General features: G+C 65.0%; 2 protein-coding genes across 3 annotated transcripts; both read right to left on the reverse strand.

Moving 5' to 3' along the window:
- Window positions 1-4,620: 4,620 nt before the first annotated feature.
- Window positions 4,621-13,332, reverse strand: SCN2B (sodium voltage-gated channel beta subunit 2). Its single transcript, XM_059719830.1, has 4 exons — window positions 13,083-13,332; window positions 9,341-9,507; window positions 8,641-8,851; window positions 4,621-8,297 (listed from the first exon to the last, which is right to left on the reverse strand). The coding sequence occupies exons 1-4, from the start codon at window positions 13,150-13,152 to the stop codon at window positions 8,098-8,100; spliced, it is 648 nt and encodes a 215-aa protein (XP_059575813.1). The 5' UTR covers window positions 13,153-13,332; the 3' UTR covers window positions 4,621-8,097.
- A 2,509-nt stretch (window positions 13,333-15,841) lies between these two features.
- On the reverse strand, window positions 15,842-24,063 carry JAML (junction adhesion molecule like). 2 transcript variants are annotated; one of them, XM_059719829.1, is made up of 8 exons: window positions 23,113-24,063; window positions 19,454-19,497; window positions 18,818-18,981; window positions 18,142-18,367; window positions 17,530-17,680; window positions 17,028-17,088; window positions 16,692-16,787; window positions 15,842-16,188 (listed from the first exon to the last, which is right to left on the reverse strand). In XM_059719829.1, the coding sequence occupies exons 2-8, from the start codon at window positions 19,494-19,496 to the stop codon at window positions 15,856-15,858; spliced, it is 1,074 nt and encodes a 357-aa protein (XP_059575812.1). In that variant the 5' UTR covers window position 19,497; window positions 23,113-24,063; the 3' UTR covers window positions 15,842-15,855. The 2 variants fall into 2 exon arrangements, with proteins under 2 accessions (XP_059575812.1, XP_019346052.2); XM_019490507.2 differs by lacking the exon at window positions 23,113-24,063 and having other exon boundaries at window positions 19,454-20,396.
- Window positions 24,064-24,415: the final 352 nt, after the last annotated feature.

The raw sequence follows: 24,415 nt of genomic DNA on the forward strand, positions 1-24,415 counted from the left end.
TGCCGCGATGCGCGCGGGGCCGAGGCGGGTCCAGCCCCAGCGGCTCCGGCCGAGGATGCTCCGGGCCCCGCAGCGGGGGCGGTGCACGTGCTGGCGGGGCGGGGCTGGGCGGCGCGGGCCACTCCCCTCGCCGAGGCGCTGCGGGCCCCGGCCCCGACCCCGGCCCCGGCCCCGGCGGGCTCGCCCCGGGCTGCACCGCGGCTGACGCAGCGCGGCTCGGCTCGGCTCGGCTCCGCAGTGCGCTCCGCGCCGGCCCCGGGCAGGAGGGTCCGCCCGCAGCCCCCCGCCCCGCGCCGCACCTGACCCGCTCCCCGCGGCTCCCCTCGCCCCGCTGCCCCGAGCCCGCGCTCCCGGCCCGACACGAGCGGGCGGCCGGGCAGGGACAAGGGGCCCTGCTCCGGGGCCGGGCCGGGCCGGGCCGGGCCGGGCGGGGGGCACTCGCCCCGCAGCTCCGGCCCCGCGGAGCGCAGCCCATCCCGGCGCCGGCGTGCGCCCGGGGCGCTCGGCTCTGCCCGGTGCAGGGCGGCGCGGGGCCGGGCCTGGGACACAAGGAGGCGCCGGCAGCGGAGCCGGGAGCCGGGCTGTCCGGCCCGGAGCCCCGCGAGTGCCTCGACGGCAGGGCGGGGAGGAGCGGCCGGGCCCAGCGCCGCGCCGCTTGCGGGGCTCCGCGGCCTAGAGGCGCAGCTCGCCCGCCTGGTCGCAGGACCCCGGGAGCCGGGGCAGCCCGGGCACCCCGAGCGCGCCTGTGCCCCGGCCGGCCCCTGCTCCGCGGCAGCGCGGGCAGCTCCCGCCGGGGGCTGGGCCCGGCCGGGCGTCGCGGCTCCAGCCCCGCGTGTGCGGCGTCCTGCCCCCGCGCCGCTCCCCGCCGGGCCGGCCGAGGGGGCCGTGCTCCCCTGGGCGCCACGTCCCCGCAGCCTCCCGCCCCCGCCGTCTGCGCGCCGGGCCCCTAGGGGTTAATGCCGGCCGCTCCCCGCTCCCCCGGCGCGGGGGCTGCCCCCCGCCCGCCGCCCCCCGCAGGACAAAGGCCGGGGGGGGCCGGGGCCGAGCGCGCTGCAGGGAGCCGGGGCGGCCACGAGTGCTGGCGGGGAGCCAGGGGGCCGGGCCGGGCCGGGCCGGGCCGGGCCGTGCCGTGCCGTGCCGGGCCGGGGGGAGTTCGCCCTCGTCCCGAGCGGACGCGGCGCAGGACGGTCCCGGCTGCGGTGAGTGCGGGCAGCGGAGGGCGCGGGGCGGGCGGGCGGGCGAGGCTGCCCCGCGGCGGGGCCGGCTGCTGCCCCGGGCACGGCGGGGCGCGCGGTTCGCAGCGGGCGGCGGGGCCGGCAGTCCAGCTCCGCGCCCGGGCACCACCGCCTTGTGCCCGGCCCGGCCCGGGGACCGAGTCGCGCGCAGCCCCGGCGTGAGCGTCCAAGCGGGCGCAGTCAAGACCCGCGCCCGCCCTGCGTGTCCGTGTCGGGCTGCCCTGGCCGTCGCGGTCCCCTGCAGCCGCATCCCTGAGCGAGCTCCTCGGAAACTTTGCTGGCCTCTTCTAACCCGAGTCCTTTCGCCCTGCCTCCCTGCCCTCCTTCCTCCTACACGGGCCCTGCTCAGCCACCCCAGGCAGCTGCTCTGAACCTTTGGCCGCGGGGGGGAAAACGGACCAGGCTTGAGCTGGTCTTCATGTGGCTCCCTGGCAGCTGAGCTCCTGGAGCAGCATCTTGTCAAAAGGCGTTTTGAAAGTCTAAATATGTTGTGCGCAGCTCGCCTGGCCCTCTGCTGCCTGCAGGTCGGAGGACCCCGAGGTTAAGGGGCATGGGGCAGAAGCCGTGCTGGCTAGCCCCGGGCAGGCTGTTGTCCCCTGGGGGTTTCGTTATACTGGTGCCATGATTCTTTCAGCCAGTCCCCCGGGGTCTGATGTTACATGGGCTGGCCTGTCATTCTTAGGGTTTACCCAGACCTTTCGAAACACAGGCGCAGTGTTTGCCACCCTCCGGTGCAGCGGGTGATTCTAATGAGACATCTTCCCCCTTTGAAGACAGACAGGCTACAGGAGCTCTGGGCTATTGAAAGGCATAGCCCTGCGGGTGCTCAGACACCAGATAATCAGTGCAGGGACCAGAGTGCAGGGGCAGTGCGAGGGGCTTGTGCAAGTGCTAGACTGGCACTGAAGATCTAGGCACCAGCGAGCTGTGTGGAGAAGGCAGCAGGGCAGGGATGGGTTAGGAAGCATAGTGGGTTTTGCTCCATGGAAAATGCAGCTCCTATGTGTGTGCGCAGTGGCGAGGTGACCTTCCCTGCTCGCATGCAGATCCAGAGTGTGCAGCAATTCCCAACCATGTTTCACGGTTGCTTCTGTGTCCAGAGCGAGGCCATGGGTCAGGAGAACTGTCCGGGCCCGTGCTAAGGGTTGAAATGGCGGGTGCCCACAGCAAGCAGCTGCGTAGCCTGGCTTTCCTTCACCCTGGTCTGGCGTTGCTGCACCGATTAGCCAGACTCTGACTCAGCCAACAGGCGCCATGCACCCATGCCTGTCCACAGTACATGTCACAGGCATGCTGTGAGCCCCAAGTGGGTCCCCGCTCCCAAGCCAAGCAGAGCTGGCTGGGCATCCCCAGGGGAGACCAGATGCTGAAGGAAGTGACGTTGCTGAGCCAGGACCTGGTGACCTTCCTCCAGAGCCAGAGACCAGGCAGCGCTTCCGCTGGGCCACAGTGCTTTGCTGCGGGAGGTCTCACCTGTGGGATCACAGGGGAAAGGACCCTCGTGTCCCGCATGTCTCTGGTTCATAACATGCCTGGCAGACCCCCAGCACAGAGAACTGGGCTCCCCAGGCAGCCTCCCAAGACAGCCTCCTCCCCAGAGTGCAGCCACTCTGCTGCGTGGTGTGGTGTGGTGTGGTGTGGTGTGGTGGTGCTCCCGGCAGCCAGGCCCCGCTCCGGAGGGGGCTGCATTTCAATGCCAGGAAGGCGATCCCTGTGTCTAGCACACGCCCTTTGGGAGTCCCAGCCATCCACCGCCGGGACCGAGAAGGGACTGTGTCATGTCACGATAAGCAGAGTAAACCAGGCAGCTGGGCTGCGGTAACCAGCCTCATGCTTCGGGGCAGAATCTAGATATTCGGGGCTGGACAGAGCCCACCGCTCGCACCTCACAGCACCCATAAGCTTGGCCCAGTCCCTGTGGAGACAAGCAGGACCCATCCGAGGTCTGGGGCAGTCAGCACGTGTTCTGACCACTTGCTGCTAGTGTCAGTTTGGGACAATCTGCCATTGCAGCTCCAGGCGAAAGCAGGTGTCTCCAGTTTAAATAAGGAGCAAGTCACCCCGCGCTGAAAGAGGAGAGCGGGACAGGACAGTGACAGCTGAGCAGGGGGCTGCAGCCAGCCCCACGTGCCCTCAGTTCCCCAGCTGCTGTGGGGAAGCAGCACCCTGCTCCTGCCCTCCTCCCTGTGCTGGTCCTCAAGGTCACAGAGACAGTGGAGGGGCGGGGGAGCGAGGTGGGCCTGGCAGGCAGCCTGCAGAGGCACCCGTGCACCTGTGTGCCAAGCTGCCAGGAAGAGCAGGAGCCCTTAGCCCAGCACCTTCTCCCAGCTCCTCCCTCTGCCGCTCTCCAGGTTAGCAACGGCAGCAGCTTTGCAGCTTCCTGCACTTCCCCAAGCCCAGGGCTGCAGGCCATGAACACACTGCAGAGAGGACAGGGCCAAGAGGACACGTTTGTCCCTGGCCCAGACTTCGCTGGGTCTCTGCAAGGCGCCATGGGCAGAGGAGTACAGAACTCCTCTCCCTCAGTATGTAGGTTCAGGACCCTGGTTACTGGGACGGGGGCAGCCGAGGCTAGAGAGGCCCGAGACGTGGCCAGGGCTGGCCCTCTGCTCTCTGCCAGGCTGCTGCGTGTCCCCTGGGACGAGCTTCTGTCCCCCGGACACATAGAGAGTTGTGTGTGGACAGGGATAGTCTTTGTTTGCCACCTCCAGCCCGGCACAGCTGGCTAGAGCCGCGAGATCAACACAGGATCTCAGACCCCGGGCAGGATGCCCTTGCTTCAGCATAGGGCATCCTGTGTCCGTCTCCACAGCACCGGTTGCCCAGGCGCCTGGATTAACTGTCCTCTGCCTCTTCCGCACTCACGCCGGTAATTAGCCAAGCTTCCCTAGGGCCCAACTGGCAGTCGTCTCCCCTGCCCCTGCGGGCACTGAGCCAGGCCCCGGCTCAGCCAAGCCCTTACACTTGTGCTTAGCTCTACCCCTCTCCCAGCTCCCCGTGACGGCACACGCAATGTCAGATCCTGCTCAAAGGCAAGCACGCAGCCGGCGTTTGGGGGCAAAGAAGGCCCAGAGCACAGGCTTAAGGGTTGGCGTGAGTTACGTGCTGTGCCGAATGGGCCGTGCTGCCTGCCTGGACAACTGGGGAGAGGGGGAAACTCGTCAGGGCCAGGGCCATCCCCATTCCTGGCACCAGCTCCAGGGAAGTCCTGCTGGGGCCCACCCTGTGTGAGTGCCCGGGCAGTGCAGACACCCCCAAAAGCTCCAGGCCTCCCTTTCCGCCCTGCTCCCTGCACCTTGCTCCGAGGCAGTTCCCACGTGCGAATGCAGGGGCAGAAGCCCCCAGCCCTCCCTCTGCAGCCCAAGGAAGGAGACAAGCCGCCAGGTTTCAGAAGACACTTGTGCTTTTTTGTTTTTATTGTTTTGTTCCTGCAGACAGACATGCCTGGACAGAGCAGAGTCTTGTCTGGGCTGAAGCAGTGTCAGAGACAGTGGCAAAAATGCTCTCTTTCCCTGACAAACAGCAGCGTTCAGTGCAGAGGCTGACTTTTGTTAGGTTTCTCTTTTGTTTCTTAAATGTAAAAAGAGCAATAAAAATGTTCTGCACTCGGGCTCTGGTGAGAACAGCACTGGCAGGTACTTGGCAAAGGAAACAGGGCAGATACAAAACCAAAAGAAAAGGCGCAACTGAATATAACAATGGCTCCATGTATACATATTTATAGAGAGAGATAGAGCTATACTGTATATCCTGTGTACACGTATGTACATACACACTCATTGGCAGGTTGCAATCCAGGGGCAGTGTGTGCAGGGAACAGAAATAACGGACAGTCAGGAGAGATTGCAACAGTCAAAGACCTTTGGCCACAAAATTGTTGCTCTCGTCCCCTCCCCTGAAGCAGGAGACGGTGGCAGGAGAACCTGCCTCCCCACCAGTCCCCCACTGCTTGGCATCGTAGTTGGCACATGTGATGAGACCCAGGGGGAGGGCAGGGGGCAAGCAGCTTGCATTCAGTTCTGCTGGGCAGCAAGACGCCCAAAGGAGTGGAAGCCACACGACAGTCTGGAGATACCTAGCACATTCATGTTGTACGTCTGACTGGTGACAATGTGAGCCAGGGCCAGGCAGGGCGCAAGGGCTGGGAGGAGATGCAGAGCCCTGGCCGGGAAGCTACGAGGGTTCAGGGCCAGGAGGCAGACAGGGCTTTCTGGAGGCAGCTTCCCTCTGCAAATGCCTCGCTGTCCCCACTCTCCTGGGTCTGATGGTGTCTCCCGTGGCAGCGACAGTGCTGGGCACCGGTGCAGATGGCCGTGGCCAGTCTGAGCTAGAGACAGGATGCCAGGGAGCGCAGAGGGCCTGGCATCGCCCAAGGCTGACGGGCAGCACGGTGGGGGGCACAGGAGGGCCTGGCACTCCACCCAGCCATGGGGGTCCTGTCCAGTGCTGCTGCTGCCTGGGGTAGGGCCTGGCAGCAGGGGAGAAGGGGCCTTGGGTTGACAAGCGAACCTCCCCCACCTGTGCTGTGGTCTGGTGGGGGTCCTGGGAAGGTCCCCCCTGCGCCCAGAATACCCTGGGGTGGGAGGCACCCAGCTTCCAGCCTGACCCCCGATGACACAGCCCTTCTCTCCTCGGGGCCCCCGAGCTGCGCGCACAGTCGGGGCCGGAGGCTCAGCACCCCCGTGACTGCCACCTGGCAGATGGGGATGCAGAGGCCAAGGGACTTGCTCAGGCCACCCGAGGAGCCAGTGGCAGAGGCAGGCAGAGGACTCAGGAGTGCCGGCTTCCCACCCCCTGTTCCTGCGCCATTCCCCCTCTCTCAGCAGTGTTTAGGAAGGGCCCCCAGAAGCCGGGACCCAGCGAGAGCCCTGGGACAGCGGGTTCGGACCCCGGTGGCTGCCATGGCAGTAAGATCTGCGAGCAGTAAAAAGCAATCCACTGGCCACAGCCCGTGTAGAGCAGGGGTGGCTGCGGGTGGGGGAGGCATCAGGACAGCCTCGCTCCAGCCGCGGGAGAACGGAGCAGCTGCAGGGGACGCGGGGGCGACCCGGCGGGTCCAACTGGCAGTGTCGCGCCTTGGCAGTTACAAATGGAGCCTGGCCGGGGGCTTGGAGGAGCGCTGTGCACCACGAGCCCTGCGCTGCTCCCTGCTCGGGGAAGGCAGGGAGCAGCCTGGGTCCTGCCCGCGCCGCCCAGGCGGCCCCTCACAGCAGTGCCCTCCCTGCTGGCCCCTGGCCCTGCCTGCCCCCGCGAGCTCCCTTTTACTGGTGTCTGCCCGGGACTTTCCATCTGAAATTCCCAGGGAAAGACCCAGGAAGACTTGGGCTCCACGGTGGGCCCAGCCCTCAGGCCAGAGGCAGTGGCAGCAGGGCACAAGCCGCCCACCCCGCCTGGCTGCAAGAGCTGGCCAGGGACCAGCCCCGTTGCTTTTGCAGCCCCCATGAGCCTGAACCCTGTGGCTGGCACTGGCAGTGTCCCCAGGGCTGGGGCAGGGCCTGGGGGGAGACTTACACACAGGAGGAGGATGCCAGCTGCCTCAGACCCCCCTCCTCCTCCCTGGCAGCTCTTGCTAACTGAACTGCCTGCAGGGAAACTGAGGCAGCCCTGGGGAAGGACTGTCCACAGGGTGTCCCCTGGAGCCAGGACTGGCACTGGCACACCAGGCCTACGAGCAACCTGGCCCGTGCTCAGACCATGCCACCCTCCCCCAGCTCCTCTCCACCACTGCCCCCAGGCATGTCTGGGGCCGGCCCCCATGCTGTCCCATCACCGGTTGCTCTCAGGCCTTGCTCCGGTGAATTCCCCTGGACACAACCAGGCCCCGGGAGCTAGATCAGCTGCAAGGGCTGGGGCTGGGGCTGGATGGTCTCTGTACGACTAGTAATGCCCCTCCTGCCTGTCCTCTCCACCAGTGCCCTGATGCCCTTGGGACTGCCTCCACCATGCCCTGGCCCCAGCCCTGGCCCCGGAACACGTGCTGCGCGGTGCGTTCCCAGGACACGGAAGCTCCCAAGGAAAGCCGGGAGCACTGGCCAGGCGCAAGGCCATGAGCCCCTCCTTCCCTGCAGACAGCCCTGGCCCACTTGCCTCTGAGAGGCACCGGAGAAGGGAGCACGCATTCCCGTGGTGCCCCCAGTGCTGCCGGGCAGCTCTCCCTGGCCACCCTGGGAATGGCAGTGAGGATGGGGCTCGCCAGGGGCCGGCCGCAGCGCTCGGGCAGGGGCAGGGGCAGGGGCAAGTCCGCAGCCTTCTGCACACAAGGAGGCTGGAGCAGCCTGGGGAGGGACTGGCCCATGGTGGCAGAAAGCAGCTCCCAGGGGAAGGCTGTGGAGCTCCATGGGCCCCTCGGCCTTGGATCCCTGAGCGTCCCCCCTAGGCCTCACCAAATCCTGACCCAGCAGCAAAGGCCCCCAAGCACCAGGGCCGGGGCAGGAAGGCTCCCCGCTACACCCACCGCTGCCCTGCCCTGCCCTCTCCGCGCTCTCCTGCTCCCCAACCCTCTCCTCGCTCTGCCGCTGGGCACTGCCCCTGCTCCCCGCCAGGCCACAGCCTCTCCACAGGCCCTGCCCGGGGGTACTCAGACCCCTCCTGCTTCATAGCAAGAGCTGGGCACCAGCTGCCCCAGGCCTGGCGCAGGGCGGGCTCATGGCACTCAGCCGAGCTCCCCACCCTGCCCAGCGCCCCCGCAGCAGCTCGCTGCTCTGCCCCCGCGCGGCACGCGCCTCACCACGCCCTGCTGGCACCGGGAGTCCTGGGGGGTCCGGGAGATGGAGGGGTGCTGGGCAGTTCTGGGGAGACAGACATCCTTGCTTGGGAAGCACATCGAGGGGTCACGCTGTACAGGGGCGAGTGGGGCAGGCAGCTACTTGGTGCCCTCGTCCGGGTTGCCTTCGCCGTCGGTCTTGCCCTCCTCCTCCGTCTTCTGGTCGTCTGTGTTGAGCCGCTGCTGCTTTTTCCTCCGCACGCACTTGACAATCACCAGCACCAGGATCACCACGGCCAGGAAGCCGCCCACCGAGGCACCCACGATGACGGCCACCGTTGAGTCACGCTTTGGGGGCTCTGCGGGGCCAGGGGAGGCTGCGTAAGGCTGGGCGTGCAGAGACGGGGCAGCTCCGCCGGTGCTCCAGGCCCCACAGAGGGGCTACAGATGGCAGCCAGGGCCAGAGCTGTGGGAAGCAGGGCCTGAAGACCCTGGGAGAGCCCCGCAGGGAAATCCTGCTACTTCCCAGACATGTGTGCCAGGCAAAGGGTGCCTGGGACTGCGCCACGAGCACCTGGCTCTCTCAGGTAGATGGGCGGCTGCTCAGGGCAGCTGCTTCCTTGGTGGGAAGCGCCAAAGCAGCCAGCCAGGAGGGACCCTGTGAGCTGGAGGGCTCTCGACTCCCCGCGGCCGCGCACTGACCTTCGGTGAGGACCTTCAGCTGGATGCGGCCGTGGCCCCGGTTCCGGTCCGGGGGGTTCAGCACATAGCAGTTGTAGGTGCCCTCGTCCTCGAGCTGCACATCCCGCAGGGTGAAGGACACGTCGTACTTGCTAGGGTTCCCGGTGAACTGCACCCGGTCCCCGAAGCGGTCCAGCTGCTTGTTCATGATCTTCAACCGGAACTGCAGGAACTGGGCAGGGCAGAGCGGGGCAGGGGGGAGATGCTGACAGCCTGGCCCCCAGGGCACCCCAGGGGCAGGAGAGACCGTGCCGTGGCTCCCTGCATGTGCAGCATGAGCGGCGTGAGCCAGCCCGGCTCGCCTGGCCTGGCAGCCCCGACACTCCCACGGGGCTCCTGCAAGCTCAGCCATGCGGGGCAATGCGAGGGGGCTCTCCCCTGCACCCGGGCCAGGGTTGGAGCAAGGGCTGCAGGCATGGCCACACAGAGGGTGACGCAGGCCTGGACTCCCGCCTGCACTTGGGCCCACTTCAGAGCCCCGTTGCACCGCTGGGCGTGCAGCGCAGGCCCGGGTCCTCCCTCCCCAGCCTGTCCCCAGCCTGAGCCCTCTGCCTTGTGTTCAGCCAGCGCAGCCTCTGCCAATTCCTGGGAGAGGGGCACGTTCCCCTTCCTTTCCTTTCCCTTCCCTTCCCAGCACGTGTGCCCCCAGCCTGGTGCTCACCAGCTCCTCGGTGCAGTTGTCGCAGACCTGGTACGTCCAGTTGAGGGAGAACTGCTTGTTCTCCACCTTGTAGCAGGAGTTGAAGGTGCAGGGGAGGCGCACGGAGGAGCCGTTGAGCGCGTTGACGGTGATGGGTGCCATGACCTCCATGCCCAGGCTGGGGGGCGCTGCGGGCGCGGGAGCAGAGACCAACAGCAGTCAGTATTGCCAGCGCTGGAGCCTGTCCAGGTCCCCTCCCCCCGGGAGCAGGTTTGGCAAGTGGCAGGCGAAGCCCAGCATGGCGAGGGCCCAGCTGCGGGCACAAGCAGGCCCAAGTGAGCATGGGCCCTGTGGGTAGCAAGGCACCTGCTGGGGGCACTTGTGCAGGGCAGACACGTGATGGAGCGATTGCCCAGGTGAGCAGCGCCTGGACCAGGGCCGTAGGCCTAGCACAGCAGGTCCTGGCTGCCCTGAAGACACCTGGCCTGGCTCTCGGCCCCGCGCGCCCGCCCCACCCTGCCTGCAAACGCTGCTGGCTGCCACTCAGCTGCGGCTTCCCTGCTGCAATCCATCAGCTCTGCAGAGACCGGTTGCAGCATCTGCCGGGCTGGGCTCCGCGCCACGTCCGCCGGGAACTGATGGCTGCACTCATCAGATTTCATCCCGGGCAGGACGCAGCAGCGCAGTGCCCGATGGGCCCTGCCAGCACCTGCCTCCGGGGGCTGCAGGGGAAATGCAGATGCTCTCCGCCCTCACCCACCCCCACTGCTGCTGGCGCACTAGCTCAGCCTGAAAGTGGAGGCCACGCTGCCAAGTGCTCCTGGGGGGGCAGAGCCGGGCTCTGCAGTGGAGCCTGCACCATGGCAGAGACCCAGGGCAGGAATGCAGCAGCCCAGCAGCTGGGGGTTCCCTCTGCCGCCCGCTCCCACCCCTCTCCCACCCCCCGCCCCCAGCCCCTGCCCCGTCCTGCACCAGCTCGCGAGGCAGCCGCAGGGCCCCGGGGTCATGCTGGCCATGCGGGGTGCAGAGCCGTGGCTCCCCCTGCGCTCTCCTCCTCTCTGTTCCTGCCCAGTCTTCAGGGCAGCCTTCCTGCCCAGGGCCATCGCCCCACTGCAGCAGCCCCAGCCCTGGAGATGTGTGACCGAGGGCCGGGGCAGCGGTCAAGCCAGGTCCCTGCCTGCCTCCTTGCCAGGTCCCTGCCTGCCTCCTTGCAGCTTGCAGCTGCAGCTTGGGGAGCTCCTCCATGCCCAGGCAGGGCCCCGCTGGCGGCTCCCCACGAGGACGCGCCATGCTGGACCGGCACAGTGACATGGAGCCAGCCTGCCCCGGGGCTATGAAGGGCCTCGTCCATAGGCAGTGCAGCCCAGCACAGCCAGGCTGGCAGCATGTGCACCAGGGCAGCATGGTGACAGGGGCCGCCAGGGCACGGGCATGACCTGTTTGCTAGGCCAGGCCCTGCTCCCTGCACCCAGGGCAGGGTGCAGCTGTGCTCGCCCCCCTTGCAGGCTGGAGCCCTGGTGCAGCAGGTGCATTGCAGGTTCCAGGGGCACAGCCCCCGCTGGACTGGGCAGAGCTCCCAGCTGGGCTGCGTGGCATCGAAACCAGGCCCGGCCTTGGCTTCTCACTTCCCTGCTGCTGGGTGAGCGTGGGGCCCTTGGAGAGGGCTGGGGGCACAGGCACCTGCTGCCCCCAGACCTGCGCCCAGGCCACGTCCTCTACACGCTGCGCTGACAGTCACAGGCTACAGGACACGGGCGGTGTCCCTGCTGACACCCACCGGCGCCCATGGCAGGCACAGAGGCCCTGCTGCTTTCCAGCAGGCAAGGAGTTAACTGCAGGCCCAGACCTAGCACAGGTGGGTCCCAAAGCCTGGGGCTGCTGGCACCTTGCAAAAGGGCCTTTGCAGCTGGGGTGGGCTCAGAGCCCAGGGGCTGGCCCATGCAGGCGTGGAGGGCAGGGGCAGGGGCTGCTCAGTCTGTCCGTCACAGCTCCCTGCTCTGTTTCCCGCTGGCAGCCTGGCAATTGCATGCCTGGCATCTGGCGGAGCAGGCCAGCTGCTGCCCCAGCCCGCCCATCGCCGATCACTTGGGCACCAGCGCAGCTCTGGGGGCAGTGCTGGCGCGGAGCCCTGCCAGGGTGGATGCATTACTCTGGGTCCATTCGGGCAAGCTGCCATGGCTATGGGGAGACAAGCAGGCGTCTGGCCTGTCTCTCCCAGGGCTGCCTCTTCCAGGAGGGGAAAGGCAGGGCTCCTGCATCTTGGGCTGGCAAACACCCTGTGCACGCAGCCGCTCTGCCCTGGGCAGCTGAGGGCAGGGCTGGCGCGCGGCAGTGGCAGGTGGGAGCTGGCGTGGTTGGGCTGTGCCCCCCACACAGGGAGCGACCGCTGCTGGCTGGCAGAGAAGAGTGGGGGCCGTCCAGGCCCCAGTGATCCCAGTGTCTCTGGAGAGGCAGAAAAGCCTGCCCAAGCCTGGCCTGGGGCATCCTTCCATGGGAGGGAAGGAGGGGGAGAGGGTAACCCCAAGTCCTGAGCACAGACCCCCAGCCACTGCGGCAAGGCCCTGGCAGGACTGACCACTGGGCTCTGGGGCTGCAGCCCCTGGCCATGCCTCGGGCCAGGGTAGAGCCTGCCATGGGCCCAGACTCCCTGTGCAGTGACTGTGGCCGCCGACACGGTCGGGGCCTGCTCAGGCTGCGGTGCAGATGCTCTGAGGACCAGCTCGGGCCGTTCTGTCCAAGCAGGAGCCCCAGGGCCACCCTAGCACCACAGGCAAGCGGTTATAGTCCCGCAGCCCCCGATACCCCACAGGCTTCGCGGCCCTGCCGTGGCGGCCACAGCGGTCCTGGCCAGGCCAGCTCCACCGTGGCCCTGGGCAGAGGCAGGACGTTGCAGCCCAGGGCTGTCCGGAGGGGATCCGCGCCATTCCCGTGATGCGCTCGGTGTGAATGCTCGTGCCCCAGTCCGGCCACACCACACAGGCACCTTGCTCAGGGGCCACGGGTGCGCAGCGGAGTCCAGCTGCTGCCAGCAGCGTTGCTTTGCGCCTGCACCTTCCCAGGCGTGTTGCACCCCCGCTCGGCCCGGCCCAGTCCCCCAGGCAGGGTCATACAGCACCCCGCAGGCACTCCCTGGCCCTGGGGACAGGATCTGCATGGGTATCTCCTCCATCCCTGACCGGCTGCAAAGAGCCGGGCAGCCCCACGGCACCGGCACCGCTGGGACGCCGCTCGCGGGCTCCATTTCCAAGTAATCGATACGCACAAAAGCTGCTGACACACTCCTGGCTCCAGGGCAGGGTACAAATGCAGGCACCGGAGCCGACATCTCCACCCCAGCCTGCTCCTCCCTGCCCCGCTGGGCTCCCGCCAGGCCAGGGCAGACCTGGAGGAGGCTAAACACATGCATCACACGCGTCGGGTGCTTTGCCTTCCCCCCAAGTGCATCCAGCCCTAGGACCCGCACCCTGGCTCCCACCCCAGTCCCTGTGAGCTCAGCCAGCCCTGGAGACCAAGGGAGAGGCAGAGGCTGAGCTGAGGAGCCAGGCACAGGCATTCGCAGCCCTGGGCGGCAGCATGTGGCTCAGCAGCCTGCAATAAAACCCAGTGCCCCTGCCCGCTCCCCTCTCCTGGCAGCCCCGCGGCCCGGTGGGTCTGTGCGGACCATGGGCCGGGGCGAGCACGGCCGCAGCGGAGGGGATGCCGCTCCCCGCGGAGGATGCTCGCTGCCTGCAGCCAATGCATGCAATGTGTTCAGCGGACTTACCCAGCGAGAAGAGCAAGCTGAGCCCCAAGAGGCACAGGCAGGGCTGCAGGAGCCACGGTCCCCGGCCCATGGTCAGGGCCCCGTGCGTGGAGATGGCTGTGGGCCTGGCCTGGCCTGGCAGGTGGAGGTGGTGGTGGGTTTGGTTTTTTCAAATGCACGGCTTTATTTCCAGGGCACATAGAATATTAGAGCCGCTTTATTTCCAAAGCTCCAATATGGCCGGACCCAGCGCTGCTGCTATAAAAAAAAATGGGGAATTTTATGGTTGGTGGATTTCATCAAAGGAAGTGGGAGGGCAGAAACGTGTCTCCTGAAGGAGAGGACCGGCTCCCGCACCCCCGTGGCTCAGACCTGGCCCAGGAGCGCCCGCTGGTCCCTCATCCCCTGCGATGGGCAGGGCCCCCTTTGCTGCACGGCAGTGACCCCCAGGCTGGATGGAGCCCCTTGCAGCAGCCTCTGTGTGTGCCGGAGCTACGGAGCTGCCTCCTGGCTCGTCCTCGTGCACCGAGGCCCTTTCCCACGCTCCCGACACCACCCATTGCCTCGGGTGGGCGACCCCACCTGCCTGGGCCCTGCCCTGGAGCCTGGGGGAGGTGAAGGGGCAGGGGGCTGCAGCCAGGCCCAGGCCCAGGCTCAGGCTCCGCAGAGAGGCAGCCGGCTCTCCGGCTCTCTTCTGCCCAGCTGTGCACATCTGGGCACCCATAGGCCCTGCTTGCAGACCACTCCTGGGCGCTGGCCTTGGTGGGGCAGATGGTCCCTACCTTACCCTTCTTCTTCCAGAGGCCGAGCTCCAGCAAGTCTCGAGATGCCCATGAAGCCTGCCCTTACTCATGGGGGCGCGGGGAGGGGGCACCTGGCAGAGGAGCTGCTCCCCCCAGGCCATCCGCACTCCCAGCAGCAGCAACCACCTTCTATCCCGCTCAGTGCCAGCCGTTTGCCCTGACGCTGGCAGTGCTCAGCACTGGCCTGGAGCAGGACAATGCCCAGGGGCTGAAGTCCTGCAGATTGGGGCAGCTCTGCCAGCCCCCATGAGCAGACCCCGTGACATAGGCCCCCGGCAGTCCTGGCACACCCATAGCTGAGCTGCTGCAAAGGCATTGTGGGCCCTGGGCTCCTTTGCCTCCTGGTGTTGGAGTCCCCAGGACACGCTCGGGCCAACCCTGGGGGGCTGGCAACTCTCCATCAAGGAGAGCTGAGCCTTTCTCGGAGTCACAGGACTCCCGGAGCTGGGGCTTTACAAACCTCGCAATAGAACCATGGCATCTGGGACTCACAGGGATTAAGCACACACACGTGTGCCAGGCAGCTGGCCCTTGTGGGGCACGTGCAGTCAGTGGCGGCAGCTCTGCCAGGGCACGAGCGAGTCGTCAGCTCTCTTCTGCACGTCCTCCTGCAAGCGACGCTCTTCCTCCTCCCCTGCCCCAGAGTCCAGGCCCTGCAGCTGCCTCTGCACGCGCCAGCCCCCGGCCTGGGGCCAGGAGCGCTGGGCAGCAATAGAGCGCTGTACAGCTGGGACGTGAGGCCGAGGCCCCAGGCACAGGCAGACGCTGAGGACCGGGGCCTTGGGGAACGCTCCATGTGTGCCGGCTGGGCAGTCTCAGCCTGAGAGCAGAGCCGTGTCTGGACCAGCCCCGGGCCTTGGAGGTGGCAGCTCGCCCCAGGAGGCGAGCGCGGGACAGTCAGAGCTGGGACCTCTACCAGACGCCGCCATGCGAAGCGAAGCACGTGTTAAGTGGACACATTACATGCACGGTGCAAAGTCTCCCGGGTGCAGTGCCTGGGTGGCCACGCGGCGTGGAGAGGACAGCTTCCTGTGGCGACTTGCATCCGGTGCATAAAATTTGCCTGCTGTCAGCTCAGCAGCTGGCGACGCTGCCTCTGTGAGAAAACCGAGTGGGGTGGCAACGTGAAACAACAGACTGCAGCACCAGCCCGGAACTGCGTTCATCCCTGCGAGCGGAGGGTCCCCGCCAGGGCCGGGAGCTCTGCACCTGGAGGTGTCACACATCTATATATAGAGGCGGGGAGGTGCGCCCGCCTGGCCTGGCCTGGCCTCCCGCCTGCCTCCGGGGCGCTTCTCGCCCGCAGCCGGGGCTCCTAGGCCAGCGCCTGACCCAGTCCAGTCGCCTCCAGCACCTGGCATCTGCAAGGGGAGGCAAGGGGTCGAGTGGTGCCAGGGCGTCGTCAGGACCACCCCGTCCCGTGCCCAGGGCCCTCTCGCAGCGGGCAGTCGGAGACATGCCATGTGGGTGCCAGGAGCTGCATGGGGCAGCTGCCCACATGGCACGGAGGCTGCTGAGCTGTGTGCTAGGACGTGGGGCAGTTCCCCCCACACCGCGGGCCTGGAAAAGAAAACACTAGCCAAGAGCAGGAAACCCCCTGGCTCCGCTTGACGCTTTATTGTCCAAACAAGATGCCAGCGCCTTGGCACAGCTCTCACTGGCACGCGGCTAAGCCCCTGGCCCCAGAGGTGCCATAGCCGAGCGTGGGGCTGCACGTACCAGTACTGCCCGTCTGCGGGGCACCGCCGCGTGCCGGCTCACTCCGGGCCGAGGACCAACCCAGAGCACAACCTGTTTCCTTGGGCCCAGCTACGCTCCCTGTCCCACCAGGTCCCTGCAGCAGCCAGCAGGCCCCGGATGCCAGGCCAGGGCCCCAGCCCGCGCTGCGTCCATAATTAGTGGCATGTGGACATTGTGCTGAGCGCAGGGCCCCGATCTGGAGCAGGCCTCCAGGCACCACTGCAGTCCAAAGAGATCGGAGGAGCATCAGGTCAGCACGTAGCAGGGTCCTTGTCCCCATGGGGCTGAGTGCCAGCACCACAGCACCCTGGTGGAGTGGGCAGAGCTTGCCCCTCGCCTGAGCTAATGTCCAAGGTGGCTTTGCCAGGCTGGGCCTCAGGCTCACATCCCGCCTCTACAGCACAGGGGTTTTCCACCCCAAGACAGGCTGCTCCATCCCCAGCTTTCCTGCTTCCCTGGGTTTCACCCTCGCTCTGCAGTCCTTTCTGCCTCCACTCTGCCGGGATTGTCTTCCTCATGAAGTTGATGTAGGTGCTGTCATCCAGCAGCATGGTGCCTGCCCTGGGGAAAGCAGCCACAGGACGCTGTGGGGGCAGACAATGGGCAGAGCCGTCAGCCGCCATGGTGGGGCAGCCCCCTGACTGCTCAAGGCAGGCAGCCGTGGGCACTGACTGCCTCCCAGCCAGGAGGTGAGCAGCAGGATGAAAGGCCACTTGTAGCTCTGCCACTGTGCACAGCATAACCTTGGGCATGTCCCTTCAGTGCTTTGCACCTCCTGCACACCTTTGTGACAGTCGGAAGGGGATGCCCCCAGCTTGGAGAGAGCAGAGCACCATCCTGGTCATTGCTGCAGCTCCCAAAGGTCATGCTCGGCCTGCTCCCAAGGCTTTGGGCACACAGGCTGGCATGAGGATGGAGCCCAACCTGGCACCATGGGGGTGTCTGGCTGCAAGGGGGAACGCGGGGCCATGGCCACACCTCGGCTGGCCCAGTGCAGCCCAGCAAGGCAGCTGGCCCACAAGCGATGCCCTGTCTCAGGCAGCCCCCCGCCCCGCTCCCATGGCAGTGTGCCCCACGCAGGTCTCACCATGGTGACGTAGGTTGCCTCAGCTTTGCTGCTCTGCTCAGCCTCGCACACGGCCTTGGGCGTCCCCGGGCCGTGGATGGAGGAGTAGATGCTTTTCTGTGGGGAGAGCAGGGCGGGGATCAGGCCGGGGCAGCTGCTGTGACAGGCTCCCCCAGGCCCTGAGCCCTGGGGGCAGGGCAGGGCAGGGCAGGGTCCCCGGGCTCACATGGGTTGGCACCTTGGGGCAGGTGGTAAAGGGCAACTGGGCAGCTCCCATCCACCCCCCCCACCCCCCCACCGCCTGCCAGCAGCTTCTGCCCAGCTGGTGACGCACCCACCGCGCCGCTGGGCCCTCACCTCTGCTTTGCTCTTACTGCCGTCCTCCCAGCTCTTTGCAAGGGCCTTGGTCTCCGCGGACCTGGAGGGAACAGGAGCCGTGAGCCTGCGGGCCAGCACACCTCGCTGCCCCCGTGCTGGCCTGGCCCAGCTCTGGCTGGATAGTGGTGAAAAGGGGCCAGGAGCCCTCCTGGATCAGTGGAAGGACTCATACTCCCACCCCCCCCATTGCCCCATGCCAGCCTCAGCCCCTGCAGCTGGCTGCACCCCAGGGCACTGCTGCACCAAGGGCATCAGGGGCACGGCTCCTGCCCTTGCCCGAGCCCCAAGACCTGGCTGGCAGGAGGCTCTGGGAGCCCAGGACCCTGCTGCAGAAGCGGAGTGGGTCATGCCAGTTAGCACTAGAGGGCAGCATGAGACCGTGGGTGGTGCCCGCGCCAGGGAAAGGCAGCCGGTCCCGGCACTGATCCTGCCCTCCCTGGCCCAGCCGCTGGGGCGCTCAGCTGGGGCACCATGCTGGTACCTTCGTGTCCGGAGCACCAGCCCAAGAGCCAGCAAGAGGGCGAGGACCAGGCCAACGGCTGCACAGACATAGCCCACGATGCTGCTGCCTCCTTCGCTGCCCCCGGCGCTCTCGGGGTCCATGGGGCCCACGGTCACCACAGCCCAGGAGCCTGGGGAGAGGCACAGACGCAGAGCTGAAGGGCATCGGTCCAGCTCCGCCATGGGGGCCTGGGTCCCCTCCGAGGCAGCTGCCCCCCACGTGCTGGCCTGAGCCCCTTCCCAGCGTGCAGCCCAGGGGCTGGAAGCTGTCCAGGCACCCCAGATGGATGGGGCCTGTCCCTGCCGTCCCGGAGGGCGACTTGTGGACGTGGGGACAGCCAGCAAGCTGGAGTCTGGGGAGCTGCAGCCCATGCCCTCTCAACAGTGCCTGGGGATGGAGCCCTCCTCAGCCCTCCCCTCCCTCCCTGCCCCCAGCCCCTGCTCTGGTCTCCATCTCGGGTGACAAGAGCCGTGGCCCCGCGCCCACGGGTCTGGGGCAGGCCAAGAGGAGGGGCCGAGCAGACACCGCAGGGGCAGAGTGCAAGGGGGCATGTGGCCAGGGCAAGGGAGCCTGTGGGGCAGGGGCACATACGTCTGCGTGCGGCAGGGACCACGTGCAGCGCCGTGCGGTTCTTGAAGATGCTGCTGTGCCCGGACACCCGGATCTCACAGGTGTAGGTGCCACCATCGCCCTCCTGCACGTCCTGCAGCCCAATGGAGCCATTGCCATGGGACACATCCCCCAGCCACCGCACACGCTCCCGGGCGGGCCCTGCCGGGACGCCATGCCCGCTGTAGTAGTAGAAGACCACCACCTCCTGTGCGGGGAAGAGGGGCACGGGCCCATCACCCTGCTGCCCTGCCAAGCCCCGTGGCGCTCCGGGCCGCATCACAGGCTCCTCTGTATGCACCCGGGTCTGGCGCTGCCTGAACACCCCCACGGCCCCAACCCTCTGCACAGGACGGGTGCCCCCAGCAGCCCTTGGCCTCTCCGCTGAGGGTCCCGATGCAGGGCCAGTGTATGCTGGGGCTGCAGCCTGGGCCTCGGGCCCCTGGGGCAGGGGACACTCGTCCGACCAAGGTCTCCAAACCACGCCAGAAAAAGGCAGGCTCCCACCCCAGCTGGGCTGGATTCCCTGCCCTGGCAGGGAGAGGAGCTTGCCCTCGTGCTCCCTTCCCAGCCCACTGGGCCCTGTGCTGCTCTACACCGCGGCCTGGCTGCCCTCGCCAGGTGCTCTCCAGCCCCTGCCGCCAGCCATCGGGCTCACCGACTCCGTGCTGTTTCTCGGTGTGTGCACCCAGTCCACCTTGGTCACTGTCCAGGCTCCGTCCCCAGGGACCAGGAGGAAACACTCCAGCAGGACTGAGGCCCCGACATGAGCCCGCAGCTCCGGGCAAGTGAAGACCCTGGGGTCCAGCGCCCCGATGCTCCCTGCGGGACACAGGCAAGGTGAGCCCAGACCGGCAGCCCCTCCCAAACCTGGCCACGGCCTGTGCTGATGGGGCGGGTGGGACTAGCTCCCTCCAGCCAGAGGGGACAATCCACGGGGCTTCGTGGCCAGGTGCACGTACACGTGCACGTATGCACGGGGTGGTGGCAGCCTGTGGCCGCAGTCGCTGCATGCCCCACCGAGCTGGGTCCTCGCCTCCCCCACTGTGCGCCACCTCTGAGAGGGCCCAGCCGGTCCCAGGCCCCCAGTCCGGCCAGCGGAGGCGAGGGACATTTCACAGGGCATGGACCTTGCCACCAGCATGGGCCCATCCTCTGGCAGTGCCCAAGTGGAAACCTTGTCCTCCAGACCGAGGATCCGGCTCGAGGGCACAGGCCTGCTGCTCATGCAGCCCAAGCGGGCGTCCTACTGAACCCTCCAGATAGGCAGCGGGGGCCCCGGTTCTCTGCTCACCCAGTGCCGCCAGCATCAGCACGAGAGCCAGGGAAGGAGACATCCTGCGAGGGAGAGAGAGAGACCAGTTAGCACCAGCCGGTGGCCTCATGCTCTCCTGACACGGACCCCACTGCCTGCGCCGGGCTGAACCTGTAAGCCCAGGTCCCTGTAGCTTTAGTCAGCCACGGGCCCACGCCGCTGCAGAGCTTCTCTCCGACCGCCCCGCTGCACAGGGCCTTCTCGCTGCATCCGAGGTGCCCTCACGAGCCATCTGGAAGCACGGAGTCCCACTGTACTTTGCCTCCCCCATCCTCCAGCTGCATCCCAGCCATGCCCTGCTCTGCCAGGCCATACACACGGTTTCTGATCAATGGGGCAGCTGGACAGCCCCCTTGCTCATGCCCACAGCAGCACAAATCCACCAGCTCCCGGCAGCATCAGAAGCTGGACGTTTTAGGCAGAGGAAGCTGTAGAGAACAGACTGCCAAAACTCCCAGACCAGGGGGAGCAGACTTGGAGCGGACACCCAGGCTGCAGGGCCTGGCCACAGCTTTCACTCCGTTCAGTCTCATAACTGTAGAGGCTGGGATATAGATGTTTACACAGTCTGGTGGGTGGCAAGTTGGATCAGCGGTCAAACCCAGAGAGTGGTAGTAGACGGGTTGGTATTGACCTGGAAGGATGTGGGTAGTGGGGTCCTGCAGGGCTCGGTCCTTGGACCTGAAATCTTCAATAGCTTCATCAGTGACTTGGATGTGGGTGTGGAGTGTACTCTGTCCAAGTTTGTGGACAATACTAAATTGTGAGGTGAAGTGCACACTCCGGAAGGTAGGGAACGTGCGGCAGAGCACTGGTGGTGCTGCCGCTTTAATAGCTGAGCCAAGCAGCCCGCAGGTGCTTGATTGCCACGGCCATTTTAGATCCCAGGCTTCCATATAAACAGGGGAATTCCCTACCTGGCTGCAAGCCTGCTGGTATCATCCTGGAGGTAAGGGGGGAGCTGTAGGGGATGGCTAGGAGGCTCCAGGTCCCGATTCTAGGCATGACCTAAAGCTGCACCCTGCCGGGAGTGGGTGGCCTGGTGGGGCTCACAGTGGTGTGGGAGCACCCAGGAAATGCCAGGCCAGTTAGCACCGTGGTGAAAGGCAGGTTGGGGTGCCTTAACCCCAGCTCCCACAACCGGGTGGATCACCCGCTAGTAGGGCCAGAAGGCAGGAGTGAGAGTGGGGCTAGAGGCTCAGAGACCTGACTGAGAGTACCCTCGACTGGTCCGCGCTGGGGCCAGGACCAGACCAGTCAAAAGGGCCAGGGGCCCACGGCAAGGGATGCCCAGAGCTGAGGGCCTGGGGTCTCCGAGTGGCCTTGGAGGTGAGGCCAGGGCCTGCGTGGCCAAAGGGTGCAGGGGAACCACGCCCCAGAGGGGAAATGGTTCAGGGAGTGAGGCAGCCCTGAATGAGGGCAGGGTAGGCTGCCTGAGTGGAGGGATCCAGTTGGGGTCTGAACTGGATGATTCTGGGGCCCAGTGTGGGGCCAGTGAGACTAACATCTGTGGATGGCATCTGCGAGGCATGGGCTGCGGTGTAGGGTAGGAACAGAGCCGCAGATCGCGCCCCCTGGCATTGGGGTGAGAAAATAGGCAGCCTCCCACCTAATTAAGATCATTAATTTAACAACAAGGCACAGCAGGTGGAAAGGTGGGCGGTTGGCCCAGACACAGGTGGGTGGGGCCATTGGGCGATGGGTCCCGAGAAGGCCCCGTTACAGAACGATTGCAGGCAGACCTGGACAGGCTGGAGAAGTGGGCAGTACACAATAGGATGCAGTACAGCACGGACAAGTACAAAAATATCCAGCACACGGACTGGCTAGGAAGTGACCCTCTCAGCAACACAGAAGCAGAAAGGGACTCCAAGATGAACAGGAGTCATCATTGTGATGAAATCACCAGCAAAGCTAACCGCGCTTTATTGTGCATCAGCAGATGTGTGACAAATAGATCCAAGGAGGTGATACTTCCCCTCTATGTGGCATTGGTCAGACCACAGGTGGAGCACTGCATCCAGTTCTAGGTGCCGCACTTCAAGAAGGATCTCAACAGACTCGAGAGGGTCCAGAGGAGGCGACTCATATGGTCAGGGGCTTACAGAGCAAGCCCTATGAGGAGAGACTGAGCAACCTGGACGTCTTCAACCTCCACAAGAGACAGCTGAGAGGTGATCCTGTGGCCACCTACAAACTCGTTAGGGGGACGCAGCAAGGGATTAGACATGTGCTGTTCACCAAGCGCCTCTTGGGGTCACAAGGGACAATGGTCACAAACTGACAGTTTTTCTTGATGTCTAGCCTGTCTATCTCATAATAAGGGTGGCCAAAATTTGGCATGGGCTTCCACTAGAGGTGGTGCTCTCCCCTGCCTTGGGAATCTGTAAGAGAAGGCTGGATGGGCATTTGATTGGGGTCGTCTTACCCAGCGCTCTTTCCTGCCCCGGCCACGGGTCGGACTCAATGATCTGTTGAGGTCCCCTCCAACCGGAGCATCTATGAACCACTTAAGGAACTCTCCCCAGGTTTGGGGCCCTGGGCTCCTCCAGGGGCCAGACAGGCTGTTCTGGGTCTGGCACCAAAGGTGGCGATGGGCTGTTTGGCCACTGATATGAGCAATCCAGACCCTTTGTCCTTTGATTCACTTCCAAGGAGAGGGTTGGAAAAGCCCAAGATCCCCTAAATAAGGTCAGACTGGATGGCAACAGCATCAGTCCCTAGCAACCTGGACTGGATCCGAACCAGTGACAACCTCTGTAGACGGCGCTGATCCCTACACAAAACATAGCAAGGCATTTCCAGCACTTGGAGTCCAGGCAAGACATATGGGCATAAAATAACCTGCCTTCCGGTGCCCTCCTTGTGTTTGTGCAGTCAGAGTCCTGGCAGGGGCAACTCCTCAAGGATGCCAATCAAAAGAGAGGTGTCCAGAGCCTACTGGCTGTGCTTCTGCCCCGAGGGGTCCATCTCTCCTGAAGCACGCACCACAAGGCTGCTCCCAACACAGCCATACACGCACGGCTGCAAAACCTTTGACTGTAGCCATTCCCGGCACTGCAGGGAAAGCCCCCAGGCTTGCTGGGCTCTCCATTCCTGTCCATGTGGACAGATGCCCAGGTGTCCTGGCACCTGTGAGCAAAGGGTCAAAAGAGCAACTCCATTTGGGCTCCTAAATAGGGGTTAGAGTGCAGCAGTGCTTAGCAGTCTGCAGCTCCCACCTGGACAGCTGAGATCTGGTATCTGCAAACATCCCCATGCTGACCCGTGCCTGGAGGGCTGACCTGTGTGCAGAATCGCCCCCATGCACTCCCTGTTTCTCGCACTCCCCTAGCCCTGGCTTTGCCTGTGGGGCTACCCAGGGACTTTCCTAATAACTTGCTGACAGCAGGAGCAAGGCCAGCTCAGCAGGGCTCCGTTACAGATGGCAGATACCCTGTCCTTGTCGGGACAAAGAGCATCTACTTAGTGGATGTAAAAAGAAGTGCAGTAAAACCAATGGCCCCCTCTGTTCTCTCACAATTGCACCTTGGGGCTTTCTGCCAACTGCAGAGCGGGGCCTGAGCTCAGGCACACAGATGGTTCCTGGCTCTGCCCTCAGAAAGACTGCTGAGAAAGGTTATTGAGACAATACTCACCCACAGCAGCTTGGAGCAGACACCCTCTTCCCTGCAGAAAGGGCTCTCCCGGGACCAATTCAGAAACCTACCGAAGCTCTAGATGAACCAGGTGCATATGCCAGATATTCAAACTGGGCAGCTCAGATTTCTCTGAGTCTCTGTCATGCATGGGGAAGACTTTTATTGCGAGAGGGGGAGGAGTGCAAAAAGGGAAACAGCAGTTAGTGCGATGGAAGCAGAGAACGTGCGGTAGAAGAGCTAGACAGCCGCATGTATACTTCAAAGGGGGGGGGTACACATAGTGCTCAGCTTCAGAGCCATGAGCTCACAGGATGTACAGTAGCTCCAAGCCTCTGAGTCCTCAAGTTGGCCTAGATCTTGCTGCTGTGCGTGCCCTAAATGGGGCTATGCGTTGGGTCTCATGCCACTGGCTGCTTCCTGCTTAGAGGCCAGAGCCTGAGGCTGGCTGGCGTGAGCACAGGCTGCCTTGTGCTGGCAGTTCCCCTCTGCACCTCGCCCAGCAGCTTCAGCTGCAGATGTCTGGCTTCACCTTTTCCCTGATGCTGGTCCCGGGGCAGCTGCTGCATTCCACCCCCGACCGCTAGCAAAGCAGCTGGCTCTGCATGCCAGTGTGACCAAAGACAGGATCCAGCCTCTGGCCTGCAAAGAAAGCACTTGAGGCTCAGTTACAAAGGAGAATTCTGCAGTAATGCAAGCTATGTTTCACCACAGCTCTGAGCAGACAGCTGCTGACTCGACTCAAACCATTTCCCTCGAGCCTGACAGGAAAGTCTGCCAGTGTCCCTTCCCCATGTGGTTTCTGGCTTGGCCAGCCACTGCAAAACTGGGGAGTGCAAACTTCTAAAGCATTCGGTGGTAGAAGGTGAAAACTTCATGGCCTGACTGGACCAGCATGGCTTTAGTCATCCTGCCCACATAGGAGCTGGACACCTGCCAGGCGGAGCTTGGGACTAGACAGCCCAGTCCTCAAGGAGCATCAGCTCGTGCCTCGAGTAATATGCAGCTAGGCCTGGACGGAACTGGACTGAGGCACGCAGGGCAGAGCTACTGGCCATCACCCCTCTGGCCATCCTCGGGGCTGGAAATCCCACAAGCTCTTCTTGCAACTCCACCACGTCTCTGTGCATTTCTAGCCAGTAAAGAAAATGGCAGCCTGGCATGTGAAAGTGATTTATTGACACGGCAAGCCTGCCGTGCATCAGTACAAGAGAGACCCTCCAGCTAACCCCACGCACTGAAAGCAAGGGTGAGAACAGCAGCACAGGCACTAGGCCAGATGCAGGCCCCCGCTCCCATCCTC

This window comes from Alligator mississippiensis, chromosome 16 (assembly GCF_030867095.1).
Source record: "Alligator mississippiensis isolate rAllMis1 chromosome 16, rAllMis1, whole genome shotgun sequence".
NCBI classification, from domain to species: domain Eukaryota; kingdom Metazoa; phylum Chordata; order Crocodylia; family Alligatoridae; genus Alligator; species Alligator mississippiensis.

Bases quoted from the DNA above. Each gene is read 5' to 3' on its own strand.
- SCN2B (XM_059719830.1), bottom strand. From the start codon at position 13,152: ATGGGCCGGGGACCGTGGCTCCTGCAGCCCTGCCTGTGCCTCTTGGGG. The intron at 9,508-13,082 runs GTAAGTCCGCTG...CCGCGCCCGCAG, and splicing joins CAGCTTGCTCTTCTCGCTGG to CGCCCCCCAGCCTGGGCATG. The intron at 8,298-8,640 runs GTCAGTGCGCGG...CTGGCCCCGCAG, and splicing joins GCTGAAGGTCCTCACCGAAG to AGCCCCCAAAGCGTGACTCA.
- JAML (XM_019490507.2), bottom strand. From the start codon at position 19,544: ATGAGGCCACCGGCTGGTGCTAACTGGTCTCTCTCTCTCCCTCGCAGG. The intron at 18,982-19,453 runs GTGAGCAGAGAA...TGTGTCCCGCAG, and splicing joins GCTGATGCTGGCGGCACTGG to GGAGCATCGGGGCGCTGGAC. The intron at 17,089-17,529 runs GTACCAGCATGG...TGTTCCCTCCAG, and splicing joins CTGGTGCTCCGGACACGAAG to GTCCGCGGAGACCAAGGCCC.